At 45.0% G+C, this 23,695-nt stretch overlaps 1 protein-coding gene across 2 annotated transcripts in view; it reads right to left on the bottom strand.

Moving 5' to 3' along the window:
- The window catches only part of Galphas (G protein alpha s subunit), a 128,858-nt gene that overhangs the window by 15,191 nt on the left and 89,972 nt on the right, over positions 1-23,695 (bottom strand). For both annotated transcript variants that reach the window (XM_084589916.1, XM_084589917.1), the window contains one exon: positions 15,716-15,783. In XM_084589916.1, coding sequence (XP_084446042.1) covers positions 15,716-15,783 — 68 coding nt within the window. The remainder of the gene's footprint in view (positions 1-15,715; positions 15,784-23,695) is intronic.

The following is a 23,695-nucleotide window of genomic DNA, read 5'->3' as shown; positions in this document are numbered from 1 at the left end:
ATATCTTTGCCACTGGTGCAATGACATTGCTCCCATGTTCTGCTAAATTAGATGGCAGAACATCAAAATAGCCAGTTTGGAGCAGTTTTGGAGTAATGTTGCATTTTGGAGCAGGATGGAGCAGGGAAAGTGGTCTGGAGCAGAATAGAGCAATTGGAGCAGCACTTCCACCCCTGACCATTGGAAGCCAGTGATTCTACTGCTGCTCTCCCACTGGAGGGCGCCCACTTGTCTGAGAGCACTTTCGAAGTGCTCTCGAATGCACCTGCTCTCCCACTCGAATTCACTATTAGATTCATTAGCGAGTTTTATTGCTAGCTGGCGTTGTTGTTATTGCAGCAATAAGTACCTGTTTGTTGCCAGCATGTGTTGTTCTTTTGTTCCCAAGAGCACGGTCTGCAGTGCTCACTAGCGCACATGATCACTGGGTGGGGTCGGCGGTTTGGACCGTCAGCCATGATTGCGCGGGGAAAACGTATTTACCCCCCTATTAAAACCCCACAAACTTTATAACTGTATAACTTTTATATTTCACTTCAAGAACACATGCTGATATATGAGCAGCAACTAGTCTCTTTTTTGAATATAAAATACAATCTTTGTCCTTCAGTTTGGTCAAAAGGTAAACTTAAGCTAGAGATGAGAATACATTAAAAGGTCCTTAGAATACTCTCAACCTACAAAGCAAGACATTTTGTCACTGTTCATAAAAGAAAATATATAGGAAGACAGGAGGACATAACAACCACATTAAGTTTTAAATTATGCTGTATTTCTTTTTGCCAAGAAAATAAAAAAAAAAAAAAATCTCTGATATCTGTCTACCATATAAAAAAATTTGCTTATCCAACCACTTACTGTCACGTGTTTCCTCTGACGCAATTCTTACTTTTGTGTACTGACTATGCCTGCCTAACCTTTCAGACTTTTATTTTTCCTCTTATTTTTTGTGCCTGGAGGCTCAGCATATCCCCTTTAAACTTTATAAACAACAAGCTTCCTTATTTTCACTTCTGTGTGCACCCACTTTCCATGGATGCACACTGAAATGAACAGCCTTACTTTTCTGTAGCCCAAGAAAGCCCTTAGCAGAATGCTAGCAAACCTGACAGCATAATAGAATGTTCAAAGTGAGTCTTGAAACAGCTTTTAACTAATTATGAGATACACCTCGTAACTGTTAAGAGTTCATCATCATCAGCCTGACTATACCCACTGCAGGGCGAAGGCCTCTCCCATATTTCTCCAATTAACCCGGTTCTGTGCTAGCTGCATCCACTTCACCCCTGCGAACTTCTTAACCTCATCCACCCACCTAACTTTCTGCCGCCCCCTGATACGCTTTCCTTCCCTTGGAATCCAGTTTGTTACCCTAAGCGACCACCGGTTATCCTCTCTTCGCACTACATGTCCTGCCCATGCCCATTTCTTCTTAATTTTCACTAGAATGTCAGTAACTTGAGTTATGTCATCCTATTTTCCTAAATATGCATGTGAACCGAAAACAACACACTGCTACCCCCCCTCCAACCTTACACAGTCCCAATTGGAGGCCATGCTGCTCAGTTCCAGCCTTGACGACTAGCGACCACTGGTTAAGGGGGCCTGCTCGGCAGTGAAGACCACAGGGGCCTCGGACTAGGGTCTCTGCCCAATTGCTAGAAAAGACTTTTCTCCCCTCAATAAACGTTTCCCACTGATTTACTAAGCTTTTTTTTTTTCACTTTTAATGAAGTTGAATCCTACTGCTACAAACAATATTTAGCTTATTCAGCTTCCCTTAAACAAAATCGCATATCCCAAATTTTCCCTCATTTCAAATATGCAGATGCGATGCTCCGCCTACTTGCCATTTAACATGCTAACTGTGCTCCTGCTATACTGTCTTGAGAGTAGCTCTTGTGGCCACAAGAAATTATGCAAGCACTGATGAGAAATATGAAAGTCACAGCTAGACTGAAACACTTTCCTCTAGTGCATCAGTGCAAAAAATGAAAACGACAATAAATGTAGAGAAGTGTTCCTAAACCAACTTTTGCACAAATGCTACACATGCGGGAAACAAGAAGCTCTTCCCTCAATGTAGCTAGCACATTCTGTGCTCCAGTATGCAATAGTGGAAAAGGATATGCAAACAACTATATCAACATTTACAAGCTGAACTATCAAAATAGAGGTGAAAGCTCTTCTGAAGACTCGATGGGATGTCCTAACTGTCTGCGAGAGTCATAAAGTATTCTTGCTCAGACAGTATTTTTTGTTCTCAGGAAATGGAAGAATATTAATAACTAGACAACTATTCCAATGCCCTAAAAAGTAACCCAAGCCATGAATTTTTTGTCTCCAAGGTGAAACTGTCCAAGATACCCATCAGGGCACAGGCAACTGAATATCCTATCTCATAATTTCCTTGCAGCAGTGTGGAAGCAAGGGGCCTTCCTTCAGCAAGAAATGAGAGTGCATTAACTGTGCTCCACTGCGCTGCATAGTTACCACGTCGTTTGCTTGTGTCATAAGCAAGTACGGTTGCAAAAGAGTATAAATAGATGCTGTATATGTACCAAACCTTTAAAGAACGTTCAGAAGTTAAGCAATATTGCCGCGAAACCTACAAATCTATTTGTTTTTTGGCAGCCGTCGGCATGCGGCCTTATTACCATGAGTCTCGATCGCGTATCAGTTCTGTATTTTTTGTTTATAATGCTCGATGTCACGAGAAGCGCCTTTATCAGTTTCGTTGTCGCGCAAGATGCGCCGAGATCTGTCTCGAAGATTCCGATCACTCGAGCATGTTTGTACAATGTTCCAGGTTGTGCTAGCAGCAGTTTGCGACATTATCTAGATTGTTCTGAGCAGACTTTAAATTGAGCGTTGACGAGTGCGATGGGCATTCTTAGTTCCGACGATTGACGAGCATGTCTGCTGCTATCGCCGCCGAGTTGCTTAGTTCTTTTGCGGGCGCAAGCCTGCCCAGTAAAGAGTTAATTTCAGTACCATCACGTCAGTGTCTTCTTTTGGTGTGTACGGACGGCCTTGTCACCACTACATGACATCTGATGGAGGTGCTGCCTTTGATCCAAGCGAAGACCCCAGCCCTGTTCCTGTCGCCCTGGAGGACCACCAGCCTACAGGTCACCGAGCCAGCCGCCGACTCCAAGGCCTACAACCCGAACACAGTCTGCTGCCTGACCCCGTTCGACTCTGGAAGGCATCAACTTTGGAAATGGCCCAGTTAACAGCACCGGTCTTCGTGCAGTCCCGGGAGCCCCCCATCTTCCAAGGACTGCCCAGTGAAGATGCAGCAGATTAGATGGACCTTTTCGACCATGTGGCAGAATTCAGCAGCTGGAATGACGCTGCGAAACTCAGGCAAGTCTACTTTGTTCTTCAAGGACATGCCCCAGTTTGGTTCGAAAATCATGAGACTTTTTTAAAAGACTGGGAGACATTCAAAGCAGAGTTTTTGATGGCCTTTGCAAGTTTTGTCCGAAAGGAAAGAGCTCAGGCCCTCCTCCAACCAAGACTTTGACTCCCAAACGAGCCCGTCCTGGTCTACGTAAAGGAAATGAAGCTCCTGTTTCGCTGCACTGACCCTAACATGACTGAAGGTGAGAAAGTGAAATTTTTAATGAGAGGCGTTAAAGAGTCTTTTTGCAGAGCTGGCCAGAAATCCACCAAAAACCGTGGCGGAATTTGAAAGTGAAGCATCAACCACCGAGAGGACGATGGACACCCGGATGCGCCACTACGAACGACCACTCCAGCCGGTCTATGCAAACCCCTATAGAAGCGCATCTGCGAGCGAAGAGAGCCTTCGGGGCCTCATCCGGGAGATCGTGCGAGAACTCTGCCGGTTGCTGCCACTATCCCAACAGCCCCGGTGGCGACGCTCGAGGACATCGCCCGTGAAGAAGTAAAGCAGGCAGTGGGTGTTCAAGTGACGGTTCCAACTGCTCCAGAGCAAGAAGCAGCAGCCATGAACTATGCTGCTGCATTACGTCGTCCTGCACGCCGACGCGACCTCCCAAGTGCTCGTCGCTACCATCCTGCCCCCGAAAGCCGCCCCTTGGCCCCCGTCCGCCAAGTCTACCAACGATCTCCAAGCCCCAGGAAATGCGACGCCTGGAGGACGTCTAACAACCGATCGCTCTGCTTTCATTGTGGTGAGGCAGGACACATCCTCTGTCACTGCCCATACAGTCTGATTGGCCTCCATGGTTTCGCTGTCGACGCCCCACGACCACGTCCTGGCCAGCGGCCACAGGATATCGACTTCCTGCGCAGCGGAGAGCACGCGTCGCCAAGGCATCTGTCACGCTCCCCATCGCCGTACAATGCCAGATTTACGTCGCCGAGCCGCCGTTCTGTGCAAGAACGGTCCTCTAGCCCCCGTAGGGGAAACTAAAGGCAGCAACCTTTGAAAGTGAGGTTGCTAAACGGCAAACTAATGAGGATCCTCATTCGCCGCCGCCGAGTGACGATGCATCAATTAATACTCCGCCGCTACGCACGACGAGGAAATCGACGACCATGCGTTAAACACCGACGCCTAGTGAAATGACGACTGTGTGCCCCGGCCGCGACCTCAGCACGACACGAAGCAGAGATCGAACACCGAAGCCTACGTGCAATACTAGGACGCAAACAAGCGACCTTGAGGTTGCTGTCAACGGACACACAGTTACCGCCCTAGTGGACACCGGAGCCGACTACTCTGTCATCAGTGGAGGAGCTTTCGCCGCCCAGCTCAAGAAAGTGATTACCACATGGGACGGCTCGCTAATCCACACCACTGGTGGTAACCTTATTACGCCGTCGGGGCGATGCACCGCAAGGGTTACAGTAAATGAACGTACCTGTACTACCCTACCAGGTTCGTCATCCTACAGCACTGTTCCCGTGACGTGATTCTGGGTATGGATTTTCTGAACGAACATCGAGCGATCACCGACCTTCGATCCAAACTCATCAAGCTCTCGACCAACAAAGGCATTCCTGCCACGAGAACTTTGATGCATCAAGTCACTCTCAATGTCCTCGACGGAGAATTGACCGTACCAACCCGATAAAGCGTCACCGTCCCTGTGGTTACAAAAGAAGTCGAAATCACGGAAGGGGTTGTCGAAGGAAACACTCGGTTGTTACTGGATAGAGGACTTGGCATCGCATGAGGCATCGTCCGTTTCAGTCATGGACAAAAGCTCATGTGCTCCATCACGAACTTCACCGACGAACACCGGCACCTGACCAAGGGCATGACGATTGCTTTCCTTGACGAGCTAGCGGATACCCGAGAAGTCTTCGACATCCGCAACCAATTTGAAGACGACGCACCCAACCGACCCAAGCAGCCTGATTCCGACATTAACCCAGCACTCCCCCGAGACAGACAAGATCGGATTCACACTCTTCTTGAAAACTACAGCGAGTGCTTTTCTTCAGCGACGAAAGTGCTGCAAACTGAGTTGACAAAGCATCGCATCATCACTGACGAAAATGCTCGACCGCTATGTCCAATGCCCCTACTGTGTATCGGCGCGAGAACGCCAGGCCATACGCGATCAAGTTGAGGAAATGCTGCGTGATGATGTGATCCAGCCATCCAACAGCCCCGGGCGGCACCAGTTGTTTTCGTGAAGAAGAAAGATGGCACACTTCGCTTCCACATACTTACCACCGCTCGAATTGCATAATTAAAAAGGATGTCTACCCGCTTCCCCGCATTGACGACACACTGGACAGGCTCTGTAACACTATAAGTACTTCTCGTCGATGGACCTGAAGAGCAGGTACTGGCAAATTGAGGTCGACGAAAGAGACCGTGAGAAGACGGCGTTTATAACACTGGACGGCCTCTTCGAATTCAAGGTACAGTAAAAGCTCGTTAATTCAAATTCCACGGGGCCGCCAGGCCAGTTCGAATTAACCAAAATTCGAACTAATGAAAGTGAGCAAAAATGAAGGCGTTTGATGCCCGGAGGGCACGAAAAACATTTATTTAGCAAAAAAGTCTGTTATCATCTTCTGCTTCTTCTCTCTGAGGGCTACCGTACTCACTCGGTCTTCTAGCATGCGAATGCGACGCAGGGAGTCTTCTTCCCCCTCTTCAAAGCTGAAGAAAAGGCGCGCGACATTCAGCGCTCCCATAACTTCTGCCGCGGATGGACGCACGGGCTCTTGCTCCTCGTCGTCGTCCTCGTCTTCTGCCTCTTCTGGGACAGACTGCTCCCCAACAATTTCAGCGACAATGTCATCATCACTTAGGGCACCGCACACTGCTGCATCGCTGTCTACTCCAACGTAATCATCAAAACTGACGTCCTGCAGCACAGCACGCACAGCCGCAGGCAGAGGCTCCGGACTCCCGTCGTCGCCACTTTCTTTCATACTTCCGGCAGCAAAGCCACAGTGGTGGAAGCAGTTTGCAATTGTGGACGGCGTGACCTGCTCCCATGCACGCACCAACATGTGCATTGCTGTGAGCAATGTGATGGTGCTGGTCTTCTGGTTTCCAGTGCACAAAGTTATGCGCTCGATCATGTGGCGCCTATAGAAACATTTGATGTTTCTGATCACCCCCTGATCCATCGGCTGCAAGGCCGCAGTCGTGTTGGCGGGCAAAAAGACGAGCCTTGTGGCTTTCAGCTCGGCGTCGACTTTGTGTGCCGAGCAGTTATCCACAATGAGGAGAACTTGATGCTTCCCTAGCTCCATCCTCCGATCGAATTTCAAGAGCCATTTTTTAAACAATTCGCCCGTCATCCACGCCTTGCTGTTGGCGGAGTATTCCGTCGGCAGCGTCCTAATGTTCTTGAAACATCTGGGCTTATGTGCCTTGCCGACAACAAAAAGAGGGACCTTCTCCGTCCCGGTCATATTAGCGGCGACCAGAACAGTAATCCGCTCTTTGCTTCGCTTGCCGCCAGCGCAGCTGTCCCCTTTAAGTGTTACTGTTCTGTCGGGCTGGAGCTTATAAAACAAAGCCGTCTCATCAGCATTGAATATATCATGTGCCGAGTAGCTTTCTAAGTACTGCTGCAGAGCACCGCTTCGCCACGTGGCACAAGTTTCTGCATCCACTTCTTTGGCTTCTCCAAACAACACCCGGAAGACAAGATTATGTCTGTCTCTAAAGCGGTGAAACCATCCTTCGGAGGAGACAAAATCTTCCACATTCAAGCGCAGGGCGAAATCGGCCGCCTTCGCCATGATAATTGGGCCGCTCAGTGGAATGTCAGCGCTTCTCATTTCTTTCACCCACGTGATCACAGCGGTCTCAATTTCCGGATACTTGGCTAACCGAAGCCTTTTTCTGTTGCTGGCCAAATCTTCGGCTTCATAGGCATCCTCGATGGCCTTCCTATTTCGGACGTACGTCGACAACGTGCTTGGTGGAATCCCGTGCTTTTTCGCGATTTCCACTTTGCTGGCCTTCCGTTCATCCACCTTGCGTAAAATAGCCACTTTCTCCTTCACCGTCTTGGCACAGTATTTCCCACGCGAACACATCTCGCGGACACAAGCTCACAACAAGCGGCGTGCAAAACGAGGGCTCACGAAATGCAACACGAAACCGTGGTCGATAACACTAAAACGTCGTTCCTCGAAGGAGTCGTGGCAGGAAAGACTGTTTAGTACTTGTTCCAGCACCCTAGCGGCGCCCCGATGGTTGTGCCATCTATCGTTCTGCCGTGAAAGCTTCCAACGATGGTTTTTAGCAGCGCCGCTTGGCGGCGCGCAGTTCGAATTATGGGTGGCGGCGCCAATTTTTGAGTGAATTAACGAGCTGTTACGCGCATAGACTTCTATGCACTGCGGACCGGACCACGATGACTATTTCGAATTATCCAAAATTTCGAAATAACGAGTTGTGAATTAACGAGCTTTCACTGTAATGCCATTTGGCTTGTGCTCCGCACCAGCCATGTTTCAATGGGTAATGGACACTGTCCTGGCGGGCTTGAAGTGGCAGATTTGTTTGGTATATTTGGACGACGTCGTTGTGTTCTCGTCAAACTTTGAAGACCATCTGAGAAGGCTTCGAACAGTACTTGATGCAATCAAGTCCTCAGGTTTAACGTTAAAAGCAGAGAAGTGTCACTTCGCCTACGAAGGGATGTTTCTTGGTCATATCGTAAGCAAGGAGGGAGTTTGTCCCGACCTACAGAAAACAGCTGCGATCGCACAGTTTCCACACCCCGGTGATAAGAAAGCCAATTCCTTGAACTGTGCGCATATTACCGACAATTCGTCAAGAACTTTTCGCGCCTCGCCCAACCTTTGACGCAGCTTACAAAGGCAGACGTGCCATTTCAATGGGAAGCACCACAAGCGGAAGCCTTCGAGGAACTTAAGCGCCGTCTACAGTCCCCTCCTGTGCTTGGCTACTTTGATGAGAACGCAGAGACTGAGATACATACCGACGCGAGCAGTCTCGGCTTAGGCGCCATTCTCATTCAGAAGAATGCTGGACAGGAGCAAGTAATCGCCCACGCTAGCAGGTCCCTCTCGAAAGCCGAAGCCAATAACTCGACCACCGAGGAGTGCCTTGCGATCATCTTGGCCATTTCAAAGTATCGCCCGTAATTATATGGCCGACCATTCAAGGTGGTAAGCGATCACCACGCGGTCTGCTGGCTGGCAAATTTGAAAGACCCCTCCGGCCACCTTGCCTGATGGAGCCTACGTCTTCAAGAATTCGACATCACAGTCGTCTACAAGTAAGGCCGCAAACACTCCGATGCAGACTGCTTGTCACGAGCCGCCGTTGAGGCGCCGGTGAAAGAAGAAGACGAAGACTCCTTTTTGGGACCGGTAAGCGCCAGCAGTTTCGCAGAACAACAGCGATCAGAACCTGAGTTGAAAGCGCCAGCCGATTACTTAGAAGGAAAGACCGCTTCCCCTCCTGGTGTGTTCAGGCGACATTTATCATCGTTTGCAATAAGCAATGGCCTCCTCGTGAAGAACTTCCACCCAACAGGACCGTGCAGCTTCTTGTTGTGCCTAAAAACCTCCGGTAGGAAATTCTGCAGACGTTTCACAATGAGCCCACAGCAGGCCATCTCGGGTTTGCGCGCACGTTGCGTCGAATCTAGAAGTACTACTGGCCGCGACTGCCTGCCGAAGTTGCCCACTACGTGAAGATGTGTAGTGAGTGCCAACGACGCAAGACGCCGCCATCAGAACAGCAGGACTACTAAACCCAATTCTGCCCTCAACCCTGCCCTTTCAACAAATTGGGATGGATCTCCTCGGCCCCTTTCCATCTTCGTCTATGGGTAACAGGTGGATCATCGTGGCCACTGACTACCTTACTCGTTACACCGAAGCAAAAGCCCTACCCAATGGTACCACTGCAGAAGATGCAAAATTTTTTGTCGAACAACATCTCTTGCGACACGGTGCCCCAGAAGTGCTCCTCACGGACAGGAGAACGGCGCTTACGGCAGAGTTGAAAATCCTTCGCCGCGTCGGATAACTCAACTATGAAGTCATTCCCGACGGTACGACACCATCACAACGGCAATGCGCGCGCCCTGAAATCGTACATGTTGTTCGTCTGAAGCCTTGTTAAGTGCGTTAAAGAATCCGTGATGTTTAAACTTTGTAATGTTTCTATATAAGTTGCTTTTTTATTTTGGGACATTGAGGCAATGTTTTTTTAATGGAGTAATGCCGCGAAACCTAAAAAACTGTATTTGTTTGTTTTTTGGCAGCCACCGGTTTACGAACACTTTTACGAACACTTCGTTACAATATACTGACACTACATTCCACAGCGTCACAATGTTGTCTCTGCACTAATTGTAGCTTTGATAATGCTGTAAGGAACTAGAGAGATACAGTCTAGTTGGACAAGAGGAGGCTACAATGAATGGTGCAGCACACCCAAAATGCAGGCTGTAGCTACGAGAACGATGGCTAAGACACGAAAACTACACATATTTCCACACTGTTAAGTTCGTGTCAGCCTTCAAGCAGCTAGGTTTGAAAAAAGGAAAGAATTCGTGCAAGAGGATGAAATAAGAGCAATACAGCAGGTTTTTGAATATTCCCCCAAAATAGGCAAGGCTGAATATAGCACCTTTAGTGCACTAAAACCCATCGGCAGCATAGAACGCTGTAACTGGTCTCCTAATTTTTCTGCAATGCAGAAGATACCAACAGCGTGAATCCACTAAGCTCAGCTTTAGACAGTTGAAATTCTGGCTACATCGCAGACCCCTCCCCAAAAAAAAGAAAAAAAAAAAAAAAAAAAAGGGAAGTAACTGGTTTGTTTAGTTCAAGTGTCAGCTAGCAAAACAGCAGCCACAAAGACAAGCCAAGTGGGAAGGGATCTGCATGATGTTGCCAACCAGTCCCTCCGCAGCTGTAATTAGCCCGAACGGAATGAAGGCTAGAGCAGTAGCTCCCAGAGATAAGTGGGGACCCTTTGTGGACCAGTGGAAGTGACAGGGAGCCCCTTGCAGCAACAGGAAGGGGGGTCGCGACCACAGTTCGTGACCATGAGCAAACCCTTGAAGTAGAAAACAAAAAAACAAAACAGTGCGAAACGCACCCTGTTACTGGGCTCTGAAAGCATGTGACCGAAATGGCAACTTTTGTCTGGCACTGACTGCTTGCAGACTAGCGTCATTTTAGGAGGGTCGCACCGTTAGGACTTGGTGACCTAGTGCCATTCATCATGACCACGATGTTAAATATAAAATATTGATTCGTGTGTCGTTACTGGTATAAAAAATTACTGCCCTTTCCATATCGAGAGCTATAAGCATGAAATGGTCACAGGCATGGGACCATGGTGCCACCCTCCAGGGCGGGGTGAAAGCCCGCTGTTCTGCACAGCACTCTTCTACCTTGGAACGGCCCTTTGCCTTTTGCATGGCATTGTTAGAAATAAATGACAAAATTAAGCATATTTAAATGCACCCCCCCCCCCCCCCCCCCCCCCCCCCCAGCTTGAGCACTACCTCAAAGAACATTGACAAGATGGAAACAATGATTTTTGTAACTTGTTCAGGCAGCAACCAGCGTTTGTATACTGGCCCTGTACGAGGGTGGAGAACTCATCTCGTTAAATCTCGTTGGTGCCCGGACGCTCTCGTTTCGGTGCCTAGATGACAGCTCTTAACTTAACGTCACCTCAAGGTTGCACAAAACACGGAAGCAAGACATTCATGCTTGTTAGGTTAGGAGACCACGGCGACACCAACCTGGGACGATGCTGTTCGTCCGATGCCCTCTACGATCACCATGGGTCACACCACCCTGGCCACTCTCACAGTTTAACTATGATTAAAAGGAGAGACAGATAAGAGGTGGCGCTGCGGACATCGCCACATGTTATTCGCTATCAGCAAAGAAGTGCGACGCTCCGTGATGGTACGTCGTAGCCGGTGGTTGGCTTCATAAAGCGAAGAGCAAAAACAATCTCCTCAAGGCAATTCCTGCCATGTACAGGCAGCGTAATCGTGACGGTACAGATGATAAAGTGATAAAGTAATTCCTAAGCAGCTTTCATGGGCACGACAGATTGTACCTTCCTGAAAAATTGCAGGCACAAAGGCATCTCGCGACATCAGGAACAACAAGGCCCGATAAACTAGGACTAAAGCTATGAGGCTACGCTACTAAGACGAACAAGTAGACCTCGCTTCGCGACCCAGTTCAGCCGGGTGAGGTTGCATGGCACAGCCGCCATTGCCAATCAAAAACCGGAATGTGCGATATGTGGATGTAGGGTACTGGAGGAGACATGTAGTTCATGAAGGTGTGGGAAGAGGGAAAGGCGGTGACCAAGACCAACCGAAGCGGTCTTGTGTGGTTTGCAGCTGCAGTTCTGAGAGCAGATCCTGGAATTGGTATTTAGCCAAGGCTAAACTGGTCCACAAATAATCCATTTTTTTTTTCCTTGCAGGCGTGGGTTTTGCGATCCTCATTTGAGAATCACTGATTTGCAGAAATAGTAGCTTCTACACTGTCAAGTAAAAGCAACAAGACAATTCTGATACAACTTGCATTGCGCAGGATATGACCAGCAAAGTTGTCAAGAATATGAAGGAATATTCCAAGAACTCCCAGCAAAAGCAGGATAGTTTGTGCAAGAAAAGCAGGTTTTCTCGCTGCTGCTGATGCCCTAATTGCAAGTATTTCCTGAAGCCACAAGGTTTATAGCATGTAGTTTGTGCTCGCCTCTGCCAAGCATGGGATACATCACTGATGTGAATACTGCTTGTATGTATGAACTTCTGGCTTTGCAGATTGAAAACACATAGCTGCAAAAATTGAACACAGATACTAGTCAGAGGAAAGAAAATCTGGAACCTCACTCACTCTGTATACTTTTCTGTGTGTGAACCCTAAACTACCTTACAGTAGCACTAATCGTAACTCAAATTTACCTTCAATAGAGTTGCCAATGGTTAGTGTCACTAAATTTGGTATTATCAATGTGAATGTGCAATAGCCTTTGCTAGCACAACCTTTGCCCGTAAAAATTCAGACTAAGGCGATAAAAAAATGCATTCAACACTGAAGTCTATTAACAGCTTCCGACACTTCTTGAGGTCTAGGAAGCAGTTAAAACAATTGTTTGCCACAGCTGTCAAGCTCCTTGTCATGGTGTTCTGAATGATCCCCATGCTCTCCATCATCCAGTGTCATTTTAGCGCTCTGTCTACACAAGTGAAAACAGGAAATACACACTGACGTACATATGTCCTTTGGTCCCATCCACGATCGTTCCCAGTAGAACGCACCAACGAAACTACCTTACAGTAGCACTAATCGTAACTCAAATTTACCTTCAATAGAGTTGCCAATGGTTAGTGTCACTAAATTTGGTATTATCAATGTGAATGTGCAATAGCCTTTGCTAGCACAACCTTTGCCCGTAAAAATTCAGACTAAGGCGATAAAAAAATGCATTCAACACTGAAGTCTATTAACAGCTTCCGACACTTCTTGAGGTCTAGGAAGCAGTTAAAACAATTGTTTGCCACAGCTGTCAAGCTCCTTGTCATGGTGTTCTGAATGATCCCCATGCTCTCCATCATCCAGTGTCATTTTAGCGCTCTGTCTACACAAGTGAAAACAGGAAATACACACTGACGTACATATGTCCTTTGGTCCCATCCACGATCGTTCCCAGTAGAACGCACCAACGACCAATGTTACAAGTTTCCGATATGTAATGCCATTTAGTGGCTACCGCAACAATTAACATAAATAGCCCTTTTAAACCCTAGAAGATAGTGCTACACAAACGTACCAATACTTGTCTTGGAGGATCAGTTCTAGAGAAGAAAGAAAATTAGTCCGAGTTTTATGGACAATGGCTGTACATCCATAGAGAGAGAGTTGGACAGAATACAGTCCACTTAGCTCAAAAGCACTAACGAAAAAGCAAAAATTGCAGGGACGAATACTAAACTAAATAAATATAGAGCTAACTTACTAAGAATAATTATAAATTTATATATATACAAAGCAGGAAGTGCAATGTCTAAAAAAAAAAGGGGAAGGGTGTTACCATGTGAAAAAAAAAAAACAAAAAACAATAGGGGGACACTATCTGTCATAAGTGTAGACAAGGTAGCACCCATAAAAACGGCCCATTTATTCTGTGAATACTCACATACACACTTTTTTTGTTTAAGTTTGTTTTTGGGAAAACAAAGGTGCAATACTACCTGTCATTTTTCTCAGTGGACACCTACACTTATCTGAGGTACATATGTCGTCGATTCGAATCCCTATCACAAATTAGCCTTCAACGACTAAAAGATAGTAACAAATAGCAGACCTGCCAACCGCACAGTGCTCAATTACTATACAAGATGCCAAAAATACTAAGATTTGGTGAAAAATACCAAAATTTTTTTATTACTCAAAATCTCTTTTGAATGATGAAAAACAGAGCAGTCTAAACTAGAGTTCCGAAAAGTCACGTAAACAAAACTTCAGAAAGACGTATTTGAAGTGAAAGGCTGGGACAGTACTAAAGAGTTTACTGCTTTTGCCTTCCGCAGAAAATCCTTGTCGAACACCCGGTTGTGACAAACTTCAGACTCCTTTTATTTGACAATTAACAATTGTTCTAGGCCCCTTTTAGACATGGAGGAGCAAAACCTAGTGCACATCTTCTTGACTTTGCTAAGCACTCTTTCACACTCTGCATTACTGCGTGGGAGAGTGAGAATGCCTAACTTTTGAGAGCTTATCATACTTGAAAGTATGATAATTGTCCTGAAGACTGGCAACAGAGTGCCCTGCTCGTCTATGCTCTCCTGAATGGCTACTTCTTCTCAATTAGAAAAGCCACGAAGACACGCTCGGCTTGAATAGTGGCTTGGTCCACTTCAGAATTAAAATACCCACTAATCTTCTCGTTGGTGTCAACGATCCTTATTCTTCTTCGTACTGAGATGGAGCAGAATTTCCAGACTGGCATGCACAATATTCCCATCAAGCGTAAGTAGGTGCGGAAAGCGTACCTTTCACCTTTGCTATATTTTTGTATGCACAAAAAATCCACTGAACATTTGGGCATAAACACTTGAAAGTACTTCTTGTAGACAGCTCACAATTGCACCCGCAGCAACTACGCTGCCAACATAGGAAGCCTAGCTAACAGCTAGCTGAAAAGTCAATGATTGCGATGACAATGTAGTCATACTTTATTGAACGGGCATGATCTGATTGGAGTAGAGGCGCCGACAAGAGATGTGGCAAACAAATAAGATGTGCCGTGGAGTACACAGCCCATCATGAGACTGCGCACGCAGTACAAAACCAGTTGGGTTCACGTTTTCGCCCGTCTACTCGGTCTAACCCTGAAACCTTTTTTTAGTCAACACACAGATTGAGAAAAATCGTAAAATGAGAGTGGACACTATGATACTTGTAAGAAAGCACTGAAAATCGGGCACTTTACGATAAAATTGTAAAACTTGGCAGGTATGCAAATAGTAACAAAAAAAGAGGGTAAAAAATTGGATTCCAAGGGAAGGAAAGCATAGCAGGGGGCGGCAAAAAATTAGGTGGGTGGATGAGGTTAAGAAGGTTGCAGGGGTCACATGAATGCAGCTAACACAGGGCTGGGTGAATTGGAGGAATATGGAAGAGGTCTGCCCTTCAGTGGGTATAGTTAGTCTGGCTAATGATAGGGCAAAACTAATATCAGATTTTAATAGTTCTATTATGCTCTCTTTTTGCTAAAGCCATACTTAGCATAGATTTCGTAGAATTTCCGTTAAATGCCAGTTCGCCAGAGGAGAAAGATTTCATCACTAACTAATCTCATTGGTGCACTCCAAAATGCTATAATTCTTTATTTGCTTCTGATCACTATACAATAAAAAAAAAGCAGGCACAAGGCATAAAAAGAACTAGAAAGTTTTTCTTCTCACCTCTTTCCGTAAATATACATTTAGAATGCCATAACACAGCACTCCAGTTCAATTTCAGACATCAAAGCCTTGGTACACAAGGTTTGTGGCACATCACCTCTAGCAAAAAAAAATGGGTGCCACAGGATACAAGAAACCAGTGAACTATATTAGAAAATACCTCGACAACTTTGCCACAACTGCCCTGACGAAGGTATCAGTTTCATTATTAGGCCAAATAACAAGGATACTTCAACTGTATCAGGAACAATATTTCTTTAGCAGTTTTACAATGAAGAAAAAGAAAACCAAATGAGAAGTCTTACCAGGAATTCATCTCTGATGAAGTACTTTGCTCGAATGACTTCAGGGTCTTCTCCTGTTTCAATAACAGCTGGAAAAAAAAAAAAAAAAAATATTTGTTGCAACTGCAGAATATGATGACCTTGAGACACATCATGGTTTCTTCTCCAGAGGAACATGAACAAGAACCACGGATAAATGCTGTCACACAAATGCACCATTCAGTATACCTGGTGTGTACGAAAGTGCATGCGATAACCCAAACACAACAAATGAGGAATGCCATTTTTTTTTCTTTTTTAGACCGTGTTTCCTACGTGCAATGCCATTTCAGTTGAAAAGCGAAAGTGCAATAAGTCTCCAAATTTAATTCAATTTGTAGCTTCATTAATATTTGCATTTAAAAAACTGTAAAAACAAAAGTCAACTATTAACGAATCACCAATATTTGTGGTCCGCACGAACTAGAAAAACTAACCTCTTTGAAACTGGTGTGCTTTCTGACCTTTTAGCTCCGTAATTAACAAATAACACATATTCACTAAGCCTAACAGCTCCTTGGATTCAGGAAGAATCTGAAAGTTTTCAGCTCTTTATCACTGGAATTTTGCAGTGTATGCATCTTCAAATAATTTCTGAGTCAACTTGAGGGTTCAACATACCAAAGATACATATGGGCTATGAAGGATGTCATAGTGGTGGGCTTTGGAGATACTATATGTGGTTAAGAGCACTATGTGGTCTTTACACAAAGCAAAATTTTGTGAGTCTTTCAACTGCAATGAGTGCGAGAGACAGTGTAGCAGCAATTATATATCGGTGTTGAAGTGATTGGGCTCAGGATTCCATGAACACTGCCATAATGGCCAAAAGCAAGGTGGCTTGGGGTGCACGAAATGTTTGAAATATAGCATGTACCTCAGGCACTAACACAAGGCTCAAGAGCGCTCCAGGTTCCATATATGCCCATTACGACACCCCCAAATTTTTTATGGGCTCCGGGCTTTGGTGTCCCCATATTCTAAAGTTTCTAATGACAAAATATATTTCTGAAAACTGCTAATATTTATGTTCAAGAAAAAAGAAAATATAGGCAGTTTAATGCCCTAGTTTATTTACACACGTTTTACATAAATCGAGATCACATAATTACAAAATTTAATTTTGCAGTTAACAATGTTCCTAGGTTTAGAATGGAATAGGAGTACAAATTCCCGTTCACAACGGAGCTGTCTAGTTGCAGAAAGTTTCAGATTCTCCTTTAAACATAATTGTTAATGTTAAGCACTACACACAAAAAGCATTTTGTGTGTAGTGCTTTATCACAAATACATGACTAAGGCCATCAAACACCAAAATGAAGGTTTAATGTCTGCCCAGTGAAACAGAGCTAAAATTTTTTTTTTGAAATGTTATAATTTCTTTAACACCTTTGCTTCCTTTAAGAAAGAAAACAAATTTTGATGTGCGAGTTTTGTCAAAGAATAAACTGCGGTACAATTAAATGTGCTCATCATGAAATTGTATGAAATGCCTTTTCAGTGTTTAGTTTTGCATATAAAATTAGGACATGGTTTGTGGTGACCTCTACACAGCTTGCATTTAAGTTCATCTTATTCTGCAAAAATGAAGTTGTGCATTAAATAAGTGCGTCCACGAAGACCGAGAAATCAAATTACTTCAATGAAGAGCCCTTGATGGCTACTAGATTTCCATTCCTTGATGACTGGATTCAACAGACAATTTTTGTTAGCAGGCCCTTTCACCCGTTTTCTCGTACAAATTTCATGCAGTCTTTATGTGGTATGTTTACTTGCTGTATTTTAGCACTACTGGCAGCTGTGCACATGCAACGTATCTTTTGCTGCTGCAGATTTCAAAATGTCTGTGTACCCAGCAGACCTGTTGTGTTTCGGCTGTTATGCTAGGTCTATGTCTCCTACTAAGGGCTCTAACAATATTTCAGGAGTGTAGATTTCAGCAGTGAACTCTAATGCTCGCTGAGGCAGCCTACTTTCGCTCATTTGTCTTATTTTACAGCACTTCCAACACAAAGTGCTGTTTTAAAGCCATATGCATAATTCACTGCAATTTCCATACTTCACACCTTCTCAATGAATGTTGGTAATGGGTGTTCATGTGGTGTTTGCTTTTTGTGAGTCAGCTAGTATAAAGTCGCACAGACCAGAAACTGTACCAAGATGGCAGTGGGTCAGATCTAAAGGAATTGACATATTTTTTTTACAGAAGCGTTAATAGGCCAAGCTGTGTTGCCAAAATCTGAGGCCAAAATGTGTCCGCAAGAACTGAAGCCAGAACTGTATACGTGAGAAAAGCCAGATGCTGCACCTTTCCTTCCCTGTAAACCACTTTATAAATTCAGTGTAGCTGTCCAACATACCCCTGTTCCAGCTCCGGCTTTTCCTTACGATATGGTTCAAGTGTCCTCAGAAAATATGACAGATAACATGCTTTCCTGTAAACGAATTACTAATGCAAAAGAATTGGTCGGCTATGATGTGTTGGCAAAATCTGTAATCAAACTGTGTCCCCAGACGTGGCATCAGCACACATGACCGGAAATAAGTTCAGAGTCGGGGTATAAAGTTGGAATTAATACAGTCATTGTGACGACAATGATAAAGATAAAAGATAAGATCACAAGGTATAAAATAACACACAAATAACTAAATTTTAAAAGAGAAATAAAAATCTCAAATAAAAACGCATTGAGAAGTAAAAATAAAAATTACAAAAAATGTCCCCCCCCCCCCCCCTCCCAGTGCTAGTACTTTTGCATTCTCCCAATGCAGTTACTACAGTACCCTCAATATGTTTTCACAATAACTTGATTACCATTCCTTGTATGCTATCAAGAACTTCTCTGCAGACAAAGTAAAAGCAGCTAACAAGCACATCTCTCGTCACAATGTTTGACATTTCAGAGTTCTATGGTACCCTCCACATATATAAGATGAGATACCCAAGAAGAGTAACAAAAATCACCCTCCAAACAACAAGGAGCTTGATAAGCATAAAACAGCAATTTATTTGCAATTGAAAGCACTAAAACTTTTACAATGAATCCCCCTCCCCCCCTTTTTATGGTCATATGTCAAAATTGTTGCACTGTATTTGAACATACAGACCTTATGCAAAAACTTCCCACCTGTTGTGTTGACTGAGCTAACATGTTCAAGGATTCCAGGAACCGCAGCATATACGGTAATAGGGGATTAGCAATGCGCAAGGTGACATTTATAGACATATAAGGTGCCCAAATAATGCTCTGTACCTTGCTGTACACGAAAATTAACTAAGGATCACCAAGAGAACAATGTGAAGATGATGCTGGCTTCATGCAATTTTGTTTTTCTCATTGGGAACACGATGTGAAGCCGGAAAGAAGCTTGCTTTTTGAGATTTAATAATTAAAATGCAGATCATAAAAAAAGGCACAAAAGTGAGTTGTTTCCTTATCTTGTATTTGCTGAGTAGTAGTTCTGCCTGCTAGAAATTATGGCGCATTGCATCAGTCAGCTAGTAGTTTCGCATGCGAGATTAGATATGTGTATGCTACTCGGCATCATGTGCCCATTTTTTACCCTTAATATTCAGTTTGCTTAAGTTCTTAAGCATTCTTTCGTTTGCAAAGTGCCACAGGGGAATGGATCCACAATGGACATCACATAGCCAGTAAGCAGCATAAGGCAACATAAATCAGCTATTTACCACTCGCGATACGCTGTTCGGTCTTCGTGTACTTTGCAAACATAGATTTTTCCAAGCGGAATGTCTAAACGATGGTGTGCACCCACACAGCATCTGGCAGTCATGGCCACTAGTAACGTGAGGTGCAGAAATGCCAACAGCTTTTTTTCCCCCCGTCTGACAGGTACACTAAGGTGACAAGGTGTGCAGCAGTGGAGGGCTACGAAATAATTTTGACCACCTGAACCTTTAAAAAGTGCCAAAATCTCGACATTTGGGCGTTTTCGTTTTTCACCTGTGCACGCACGCACGCACAAACTGTCTCCAGTCTCGATTCCAGGAGTGACAGGTGGTGCACATATGCGCTGTGGTGCCAATCAGAATTTGGAAGGAACGGGGGTCTGTTACTTTTGCTTTTAATAGTGCACATACTGGCTCGAAAGCCTACTATACAAAGGGACAAGGAAGTGGAGGAGGAAGGTACTGAGGAAACAGTTATTGGTAAAGTAAGATACAACTAGGGAAAAACAAAGCTCTACAGTTATTAACAATGAGCCATGGTCTACGCCCCTTCATGGATCACTGCCTTGTCGTGGCGGAGGGGCTTGCGAAACTCGAAGTCGTGAGCTCTGCTGTGTAGGGCCACCCAAGATAGACAGATCACGGCAGAGAGTTGACAAAATGTGATTTACTGGAGAAGGTAATGGCAACCCACTCCAGTATTCCCTGCCAAGAAAACCCTATGGCCAGTCACAATAGCATTAATGATAAGGCGCCGGAAGACGAGCCCCCCAGGTTGGAAGGCGTCCCACATGTTACTGGGGACGAACAAAGGGCAATTCCTAGTAGCTCCAGGAAAAATGAAGCGGCTGGGCTAAAGCCAAAAGGACGCTCAGTTGTGGATGTGTCGGGAAGCGACTGGAAAGTCCGATGTTGCAAGCAGATATATCACATAGCAACATGGAATGTAAGATCTATGACGCAAGGTAAACTGGATGTCGTCAAGCGAAAAATGGACAGATTGAACATTGATATCTTGGCTATCAGCGAGCTCAAGTGGACCGGAATGGGAGAATTCAATTCTGGCGACCATCATCTCTTTTATTGTGGACACGAATCCAAGAGAAGGAATGGGGTCGCTCTCATAGTAAACAGAAGAATGGGCAAAGCAGTGCTAGGGTACAACACCAAAAACGACCGAAGATTTCACTTCGGATCCAAGGTCACCCTTTCAACATAACAGTTATCCAAGTCTATGCACCGACCACTACTGCTGAAGAAGCTGACGTTGAGAGATTTTATGTGGACCTGCAATGCCTTTTAGACCGCACTCCATCATCAGACGTCCTTTTTCTCATAGGAGACTGGAATGCTGAGGTGGGGAGTGAAGAAATATCCGGAATTACAGGCAAGTTCGGTCTTGGTGAGCCAAATGAAGCTGGGCAGACGCTAGTAGAGTTTTGTCAAGAAAACAACCTGACCATAGCGAATACTCATTTTCAACAGCACAAGAGACGCCTGTACACATGGACTTCACCGGACGGTCTGTACAGGAATCAGATCGATTATATTCTTTGCCGGCAGAGATGGAGAAGCGCTATACAAGCAGTAAAAACAAGGCCTGGGGCCGATTGTGGCACCGATCATCAGCTTCTTGTTGCCAAATTTAAGCTTCGATTGAGGAAAACGCAGAAATCTAGAAGGCCTTTCAGGTATGATCTGGATCAAATTCCATCAGAATATGCTGTGGAAGTGAGAAATCGATTTCAATAATTAGATCTAGAAGACAGAGAGCCTGAAGAGATGTGGACTGATGTTCGTGATATAATACAAGAAGTTGCAACTAAGGTAGTTCCAAAGCAAAAGAAATGCAAGAAAGCAAACTGGTTATCTGAAGAGGCTTTGCAAATAGCTGAGGAAAGGAGGATGGCAAAAGTTATGGGGGAAAGAGAAAGATACAAGGTTCTCAATGCGGATTTTCAGAAAATAGCAAGGAGAGATAAGAATGCCTTCCTGAACATACAGTAACAAGCAGTTGAGGACAACAGCCAATTAAGCAACACAAGAGCTCTGTATAAGACAATCAAAGATATCAAAGGAAGCTTCTGTGCTAAGCTGGGCGTGATAAAGGACAAACGAGGCAAGGACCTCACTGAAGCCTCAGAGATAAAGAAGAGGTGGCAGGAATACACAGAAGAACTGTACAAGCAGGACCCGGATGTGCAAACCCAACATAAGACGGTTGTGATTACTGATCTCGAGCCGGGCATCCTGAAGAGTGAAGTTGAATGGGCCTTAGCCAGCCTTTCTGAGAACAAAGCTAGCGGAATTGATGGCATTCCAGCTGAGTTGCTTCAAAACCTGAACAATGACGCTGTTAACACTCTGCATACATTATGTCAGAAGATTTGGACAACCCTGCAGTGGCCACAGGACTGGAGGAGGTCAGTTTACATCCCCCATTCCAATGCAAGGCAGCGCCAAAGATTGTTCTAACTACCGCACGATCGCGCTTATTTCGCATGCTAGCAAGGTGATGTTGAAAATCCTCCAAGGTAGGCTGCAGCAGTATGTGGATCGGGAGCTTCCGGACGTGCAAGCTGGGTTTCGCAAGGGCAGAGGAACTAGAGACCAGATTGCCAACCTTCGCTGGATCATGGAAAAAGCAAGAGAGTTCCAGAAACCTATCTACTTCTGCTTTATTGATTATGCGAAAGTGTTTGACTGCGTAGATCACAGCAGATTGTGGCAAGTTCTCCAAGAGATGGGAATTCCAGTTCACCTCATCTGTCTCCTCAGGAACCTGTATGAAGGGCAACAGGCCACAGTCAGAACTGGGCATGGTCTTACTGATTGGTTTCCGATTGAGAAAGGAGTGAGGCAAGGCTGCATACTGTCGCCCTGCCTATTTAACCTATATGCAGAGTGCATCATGAGGAAGGTCGGTCTGGACGAGTCTTCAGCTGGAGTGAAGATTGCTGGAAAACGTATCAACAACCTTAGATATGCGGATGATGCCACTTTAATGGCAGAAAGTGAAGTGGAACTCAAGAGGCATCTGATGCACATACAAGAAGAGAGTGAGAAGTTTGGGCTTAAACTGAACATTAAAAAGACAAAGATCATGGCGTCTTGCCCTATCAAGTCCTGGAGCATCAAGGGACAAGAAGTGGAAGCTGCGACAGATTTTCATTTCTTGGGCTCCAAGATTACCCCTGAAGGAGACTGCAGCCATGAAATTAGGAGATGCCTGTTTCTGGGAAAGAGAGCCATGGTTAGCCTTGACCACCTAGTAAAGAGCAGAGACATTAGTCTGCCAACCAAGATCCGTATAACTTGTGCTATGATCTTTCCAGTTGTAATGTATGGATGCGAGAGTTAGACTGTGAAGAAGGCTGACCGCCGAAGAATTGACGCGTTTGAATTGTGGTGCTGGCGGAGACTCTTGAGAGCTCCTTGGAGAGCCAGAAGATCAAATCAGTCGATATTGTCGACCATAAACCCTGAGTGCTCATTGGAGGGTCAAATTCTAAAGTTAAAGCTCAGCTACTTTGGTCATCTGATGAGAAGAGAGGAGTCGCTGGAGAAAGATTTGATGTTGGGAAAGGTTGAGGGTCGCCGGGGAAGGGGTAGGCAGCGAACGCGATGGTTAGATGGCATCCTCGAGGCACTGCAGATAAGTTATGTGATGTTGTGAAGATAGTGAGAGACTGGAAAGCGTGGCGTGACATGGTCCATAGAGTCACTAAGAGTCGGACACGACTGAACGACAGAACTGAACTGACATGGTCTATGGCATCCTGTTTCACTCTACTGACCAATCCCAACAGCAAAAAATCTGCTTTTCGATGTTTGACTATAGTATTTCACATTCAAATCAGTTTATTTCTCCGGTTGTACATTTCAACATTCCCTGGGCTAAAAGGTCCGACCGGGGGCCTTGACTAAGTCCCAGAAATGTTTTGCAAGCAGTGGCAACCTATACAGAAAACACAAAATATACAAAAAGAGGACAGCTAGTTGTACATGACATACATTCTTAATTAAGCTTTTAACAAACTATGATCATGCAAACTCACTTAAGGTACATGCATACATAAAAAGCATACAAGAGGACAAGACAACCTGGAGATATAAAAATCCTTCGGCTTACAATTTCACCTCATGCCTAGCTTTCTGTCTAGATAACGAAAAGACTTTTTAACAATAGACAACTTTTTTTTCTGAAACAGAGAAATTCTGTGGAGCAGTCACTGCAGACTGCATCTTACATAGTTATGAAGAACAGGCTA

The sequence above is a fragment of the Amblyomma maculatum genome, chromosome 1, assembly GCF_055883805.1.
Source record: "Amblyomma maculatum isolate TAMU_Amacu chromosome 1, ASM5588380v1, whole genome shotgun sequence".
Lineage (NCBI taxonomy): Eukaryota > Metazoa > Arthropoda > Arachnida > Ixodida > Ixodidae > Amblyomma > Amblyomma maculatum.
The sequence above is the reverse complement of the archived record's forward strand: the minus strand, read 5'-3'. Positions and strand labels throughout refer to the sequence as shown.